This window comes from Centruroides sculpturatus, unplaced genomic scaffold (genome assembly GCF_000671375.1).
Source record: "Centruroides sculpturatus isolate CEXI.00-Female unplaced genomic scaffold, Cexi_2.0 scaffold286, whole genome shotgun sequence".
NCBI classification, from domain to species: Eukaryota; Metazoa; Arthropoda; class Arachnida; order Scorpiones; family Buthidae; genus Centruroides; species Centruroides sculpturatus.
This window is the reverse complement of record NW_019384581.1, coordinates 735,725-743,618: the sequence shown is the minus strand read 5'-3', so window position 1 is coordinate 743,618 and position 7,894 is coordinate 735,725. Positions and strand designations below refer to the sequence as shown.

Sequence of the window (7,894 nt, the reverse complement as noted above, 5' to 3'; positions counted from 1 at the left end):
CAAATAGCGAAACCATCGACAGAGCATGTTTGTAAAACGCAGGATATTTATTCTTGTCCAAATACGTTTCATAGAACTCTTTCCAAATCAACTTGATGGAATTTCTCCAACGTTTTAGGGTTTACTTACTTATAGAATCGATTTGGTAGACAGGCTACTTGGTTAAAGTAGTTTGAACTGTAATTATAAATATGTTAAATATGTATTGTAACGTCGATTGCAAAATCTCTCCAGATGCATTGGCGATAATAAAACGAAACTACAGAATAACACGGAACTTTGTCAAGCTGCACTGAAAGTAGTTATGAGTATGAGCCCGATAGCATTGCGAGCTTCCCGAAAACGCCGAAGACCACAGAACATATATAGCTGAAGTTGAAGTCTCATATTAAATTTTATCAACACCTAGCGTCGGACAAAAAACTAAGTAACCTCGAGTGTCAAATAGCGGGATATTTGAAATAGCTAAAAATCTATGAATTTTTTTCAAAAATGAGAGATATTTCAAATTTGTCTTAGCTATAATTTAAAAATACATGATATGAATAACTCATGACGTAATGTTCTTTTGGTGATATGTACAATAAAGTTAACATTTACGTTCATTTGACCTAGCTCCGCGGGCCGCAACATGACTCCAGGCGGGCCGCATGCGGCCCGCGGGCCTCGTGTTGGCCACCCCTGATTTAGATCAAAATGCTTTCATACTATAAGAGAACAATAGACCAAGAACAGCTCTAATCTAGTCAACATGTGTCTGCTTTCACGGTAACAAATTTTCATGTGTCACCTTACCATTGAATACTTTTTTTTCTTATCTCATAAAATATGGTTGGGTTTAGAGATTCCAAGATTGGGCTATGAGTAGCAGATTGAGATACTTGTAGGGCTTTAAGGCCACTTACTACTTTTTGAATTACTTTAAAAATAATTTGGGCTACATTTTGAGGAATTCTGCTTTGCTTTTTATAGAACCTATCTGGCAATTTGTGATGTTCTCACCAGACACACGCTGTTTACCTGAAGTTTATTTACATTATTATTACAGTAATTATTAATTAATGAAAGTAGGTTTATGTATATATAGCTTTACTTCATTTGCTTAATAAATTACTCAGTTGGCATATTGTGCAGAAATATGTAAATTTCAAATGATTTGATACTTGATAATTTAAAGTTGCGATTATTTCCTTCCTTAAATTTTGAACTAATGAGGATTTCCTGTATTGGTCTCAAGATAGTTTCTATATTTAGCAGAAGTATAGTCTTTTTGAAACTTCTATCTTCATAGATACCTTGATTTTATCTGTTGTCAGATTTAAATTACAAGATCAAATTCCTGATAATCCAATTACATCTTAATAATTTTAAATCATCTGTATTTTGTGAACTTATTAAACATTTAAAGGATACTTTTTTGTGAACTGTGTTTACTGTGGTTTCTTTATATTATATGATGTAACATTATTTAAACTTTATAATTCTTTTGTTATTTATTAAATATGCTGAAATAGTTTACTAATTCCAAGTTATATATAATTGTTACCTATGTAATAAGAAATGTTATATTATATTGCAAATGTTTATTGCTTTTATGTTTTTATACTAGCTTTGTAAAGGCAAAAGCCACATCAAATAAATGATAATTTGATTTAATTGCAAAATTTTACATGCCTAAAATTAATTATTTTTAAAACTTTTTCTTTGATAGTCTCATGCTGATATAAAATTTAATTCTGATGAAAGATGCTATGTTATAACTGATTTGGGAAGTCAAAATGGAACATACTTAAATGAGTTCAGATTATCTGAGGTATATTTTTTAAATTTATTTGTATAGTTTTTATTAGACAGAATAATTATTGAATGCAATGAATAATATATGATAACATATTTATTTTTTTAAAAAAAGTTAATCATTTTTAGTATATTATTAGTATAGAAATTTAAATTATGTGATCTGTCCCAAAAGTTTCCAAACTGTCTTTGTATGGACTGTATTAGTGGCACTATCTATGCAAGTAATGTTGTACTAGCTTTGTCAAAGCATTGTTCATTAACTTTGTAAGTTTAATGAAGGACTCTTTTATGGTTACCTTACCACAGGATTAATGACAACAGTACCTTAGTGACACTTGTCAAGAAATAATGATGGAGCATTGAGCACCTTAAATTCTTTGTGAAGCTGGGCAAAATGTTCACAGAAATATTAGCATTGTTATGAGAGACTTATGGACACAAAGCGGTATTCTGTACATCAGTTTATGAGTGGTCCATGAAGTTTTGGGAAGGTAGAGAATCACTGAAAAATGACAGGCTTATTAGAGAGTTATCAGACAAATGGATGAAACCATGCAAAAGAGTAGTAAAGAATTTGTTCCAGTTGGACAGACTGTTAATGTAGATTATTACTTGGGCATTATGAAGTGTTTGCTGGCAAGAATTGGTTAGATTCTTTCTCATTACCAAATATAAGGCAGCTGGTTGCTTCTCCATGACAATGCTTTAGCTCACAAGTTCGTTTGTATGCACAAGTTTTTTTGCTTCAAAGTTGGTCCAAGTCCTTGATCATTCCCCATTTCACCAGATTTGACACAATTTTGGGCATCAAGAAGATATCAACTGAGGCTATTTAGGCCATCTGAAAGGACTACTTTCAGCAGAGTTCTCTAAAGCTGTATGATCATTGTAAATATATTTCTTTGAAAGGAATTTATTATGAATAATTTTGTAAATAAAAATTTGTGATTATTATCTTACAGAGTGGTTTTAATGAAAGTTTGGAAACTTTTGGATCAGACCTTCTATATCAGGTTTTAATATTATAATTAAAACATTATTTAAAGAACAAAATTCAATACTTGGAAATTATTCAATAAAACTAAATAATATAACAATATATACAAAATTTATTTTAATGAATTGAATGATTTAAATTTTTGAAGTCGAATAATTAACAATTGTGATGTATTCAATATTTAATCTGAAAATTTGGGATTACTCTGTATTATATTTTTTTGAATTATTGTCAGTTCATTAGCTTAAATGGCCTTCAGTTTACATTGTTATAAATTATATACTTTCATGGTAACATTGTTAATTATCAGAGAAATAATTATGTTTAATATAATTAAGTTGTAATATTCATATCAATAATAGTGTTTTTGAAATGGACATTACTTTTAATTACATTAAATATAATTTGGTATTGCAACTAGAAATAGCATTTTTAAATGCTAGTAATGCAACTAAATGGTAGTATTATTAAATTTTTCCACTACTAATTTAATTTATATACTTGTAATACTTTTCAATCTGTAATAATATTACTTAAAATGCAGATATACCTCAACTTATGATGTGTCTCCATTCTGATAGTCTTGTTATAAGTTCAACATATTATATGCAAACAAAAACAATTTCAGATGGTGAAAGAAAAGTCACATGATTGCTACAAACATATCAAACCATGAGACTTTTTTATGCCAATGTGACTATAAACAATAATCAATGTCAGTAATGACAAAAACAGACTCTGCATTACATTTCATAAAGCCATTTACTATAGCTGTTAAGAAGCATATTACAGATAATATAAAGTTATATGTACAGTTATATGGCTGGCAAGATAGTTGCTTTGTTTTATTTCATCAGTATGCATCTCGTATTCACCAATAAATCTATTACAAATCCTTTATGGAATGACTATCATAATTTTTGAATAGTCATATGTCAAGGGATCATAAGTTTAGGTATATCTGTATTTTCATTTACAAGATTCTTGGCTAGAATAAATTATACTTCAACCTCTATATTAATGTCTATTATAAATTTTTAAAATTTTATTTAGTATTATATAAATTTAATTTAAAAGTTTGTTTTAACTGAAATATAAAATCATTTTATCTTAATTTTTATTTCATTTTTCTGGAATACTTTGAACTTGAAAAACATTTACAATTTTACTTTTTGTAGTTTACCTACTCTAAAATAGAAGTAAAATAAAGAAGACATCAAGAGAATAATATTTAAATCATCCTGAAATTATAATTATACTGATTAATTATACTTAAAATATAAATTTATATCTTCTTTTAAAATATAATTTATTTAAAAATGAAATCGTTTTTAAATGAATGAAAGTAAATATCATTATTCATTTTATAAAATATATTTTTTGATTTATGCTTATAATTTCCTATATTACTTTTTATGGTGTTTGTTTTGTTTAATTTTTATTTGTTTTATTTTAATAATTTGTTGTTTAGTTTCTGTAATAATAAATTTATAGGAGAATTATGTTTGACCAATTTAATATATCATTTTGTTGTATCTTAACATGTTCAAGAATGCATTTCTGATATAAATTATGTAATTAATATTAATTAAAAATACGTTATTTTGTAGGCAAAACAAATTAGTCATTCTTATCCACTTAAACATGGAGATAACTTGAGAATTGGTAATTGCAAATTATTATTGCATATTCATGAAGGTACAGAAACATGTAATGATTGTGAACCAGGACAAGTGCAAGCAGAACTATTAACAAAACATCCAATGGGTGAATATATTTAAAGGCTAAATTTTATCTGTAAAAAAAGATTAAAATGTTAATTATAGATAATTTTCATTTCATTGTAAAAAAATTTTTTTAATTTATAAAATAACTCTTATCATTTTTTTACATCTTTCTTAACTGTATCTTTAATTTCAATTTCAGATTGTTTCATATATCTTTGCTGGGAAATGTGCAGTACTCTTTTAAGGCTCTGGAAGTTTTATAAAGTCTAAGAACTACCTTGTCACAGATTTGTCAAACATCTATTCTTTTCACTACATAAATAGACTGGTCTCTGCTACTATGCATTTTTACAGCCCAGCCAAGATTCTGAAACAAGCTGTAAATTAATATTTCCTCTTGCTAGATCTTTATTGCCTAATACTTAAAAGTTACTTAGAAGCTATTTAATTAAATATCTTATTATACATTTTAACTTGCAAGTATCCAATCCAGTAGTTCTTAACCTGAACATCTTTTTTGCATCTAGTATAAAAATTATTTGGATAGACTATGTATAAAGTAAATTTTGTTTTTCTTTAGTTTATTTGGACTTTTGGATTTTCACTGACTGTTAATTTGAACTATAAATCAATCATCAGCCTTTTGTTACAACTAGGCACAAGTTTATTTTCTGTCTGAATTAACAATTGAGTTGAAAAACTAGGAAGTCAATAATATCATGTCGGGGATATCTATAACAATTATTTGTCACTACTGTGCAGTGACATCACAGCTGGCATAAAAAAGAATAGTGTGCACTTATGCTAGTAATCTTGTACATTGTCAATGTGACCCCATTGTATCTCAAATGAAATTATGGACCCCTGATTTTTGTTACCTTTTTAATTTCCTTGTTTTATATTATGCAAAATTACATGGTAGCAGAGCATTAGAAAAGCCACATGGAAGAGTTTTTTCTAATGCTCTGCTTCAAATACCAGTTTTGGGTTCTTTTGAATTTTGAGACAAATCAAAACATTTTGAAATAAATTTGAGTTATAAAAGAAAACTAACAGTTCATAACAAACATAAAAATATTTTAAAAGTTCAAAATTTTATGAAAAGAACATGCCACTCAGAAGTATTGCATAATGTAATAAATTTATTATGAAATGCTGGAAAATCTTGGATCTTATATATAGACATAATAATACACATTGAAATCTAGTATATACAATACATTTTAAATGTTAGCTTTACAGGGGTTTAATATTAATGCAATAAAATGGTCATTATTTAGAAAGGATTTTTTTCTAGAATTACAACAAATTGTTTTCTACATTGTATTCAGTTAAACAAGTAACTAACAGTGGTGTTCCATAAACCAATTAATACAAGAATTAACATGAAAATTTTGAAATTTTATTATAATCCTTTACAAATGCATTTTAATTGTCATACTTGCAGTCATCTTGAAGAATGTGAATATTAATAATATACTGATGTCTATCTTTGTGAAATGTTTTTTACGAAATTTTTAATTTAACTTAAATATATAAGTTATCATTTATATTTGTANTTTAGTATATTATTAGTATAGAAATTTAAATTATGTGATCTGTCCCAAAAGTTTCCAAACTGTCTTTGTATGGACTGTATTAGTGGCACTATCTATGCAAGTAATGTTGTACTAGCTTTGTCAAAGCATTGTTCATTAACTTTGTAAGTTTAATGAAGGACTCTTTTATGGTTACCTTACCACAGGATTAATGACAACAGTACCTTAGTGACACTTGTCAAGAAATAATGATGGAGCATTGAGCACCTTAAATTCTTTGTGAAGCTGGGCAAAATGTTCACAGAAATATTAGCATTGTTATGAGAGACTTATGGACACAAAGCGGTATTCTGTACATCAGTTTATGAGTGGTCCATGAAGTTTTGGGAAGGTAGAGAATCACTGAAAAATGACAGGCTTATTAGAGAGTTATCAGACAAATGGATGAAACCATGCAAAAGAGTAGTAAAGAATTTGTTCCAGTTGGACAGACTGTTAATGTAGATTATTACTTGGGCATTATGAAGTGTTTGCTGGCAAGAATTGGTTAGATTCTTTCTCATTACCAAATATAAGGCAGCTGGTTGCTTCTCCATGACAATGCTTTAGCTCACAAGTTCGTTTGTATGCACAAGTTTTTTTGCTTCAAAGTTGGTCCAAGTCCTTGATCATTCCCCATTTCACCAGATTTGACACAATTTTGGGCATCAAGAAGATATCAACTGAGGCTATTTAGGCCATCTGAAAGGACTACTTTCAGCAGAGTTCTCTAAAGCTGTATGATCATTGTAAATATATTTCTTTGAAAGGAATTTATTATGAATAATTTTGTAAATAAAAATTTGTGATTATTATCTTACAGAGTGGTTTTAATGAAAGTTTGGAAACTTTTGGATCAGACCTTCTATATCAGGTTTTAATATTATAATTAAAACATTATTTTCAATTCAGGATATTTAATTTTATTCTGAAAATTGTGTATTTATAAATCTCAAACAAGTACAGTACAGTAATGGCCAAAAGTAGAGCTACCCTTGACATATTTTTTAAAAATGTGACCTCTATTTTGTTTACCACCAACTACATAATTAATATTGTGATAGTTGAAAAGAGCACAAAAAGAGTGAAAATACTCAATTAAATCAAACAGATTTTATTTTAAATCTGTTTACAAAAGAAAAAACAAAGTTTTTATATTTTACACTGTGACAAAAGTAGAGCTACCAAAGGAAGTATTGCAAATTAGTTTGCACTGTTGTACAAAACAGAATGCAATCATAGTTGGATGAAGAGTAATATATATTAACTGATTGTATAAGAAATATAACAAAATGCGTCGAGGAATACAATTATCAAATGATATCAAACAAAGAATGGTAGATATGTGTTTGAAGGGAAAAAAGACCTGTACTGAAATTGGTAAAATCTTTAATATGCATAGAACTGTTGTTGTGAAAGTGGTGAAGCATTTTCAAATATATGGGATCATTGTTTCTGTGAAAAAGTCAGATAGACTATGAAAACCAACACAGTTGGATCGTTTGACCAGGCGTACGAGTGCAGCCAATCCTTGTTTGGCTGCATCACATATTAAAAGTGAAGTGGGTAACCCAGATCTATCTGGGTAGAAGCTTAAAATTAAGGACTGTACGAAGACGTTTGACCAGTTTTGGATTACATGGGAGACGACCAGCAAAGAAACCACTCATCTCTTCAAAAACAAAAAGTTGAGATTAGAGTTTGTATATGAAGACATCACTTGGACCAAACAAAAATGGTTCAAGGTGTTATGGAGTGATGAATCTAAATTTAATGTATTTTTTAGTGATGGT

At 28.4% G+C, this 7,894-nt stretch overlaps 1 protein-coding gene across 1 annotated transcript in view; it reads left to right on the top strand.

Annotated features, from left to right (window-relative positions):
* The window catches only part of LOC111624484 (angiogenic factor with G patch and FHA domains 1-like), a 15,528-nt gene extending 9,563 nt beyond the window's left edge, over window positions 1–5,965 (top strand). Inside the window, exons 4-6 of the mRNA XM_023367331.1 lie at window positions 1,712–1,813; window positions 4,408–4,564; window positions 4,724–5,965. Of these exons, the coding sequence (XP_023223099.1) occupies window positions 1,712–1,813; window positions 4,408–4,564; window positions 4,724–4,794 (330 nt within the window). The 3' untranslated portion in view covers window positions 4,795–5,965. The remainder of the gene's footprint in view (window positions 1–1,711; window positions 1,814–4,407; window positions 4,565–4,723) is intronic.
* The last annotated feature ends 1,929 nt before the right edge of the window (window positions 5,966–7,894 follow it).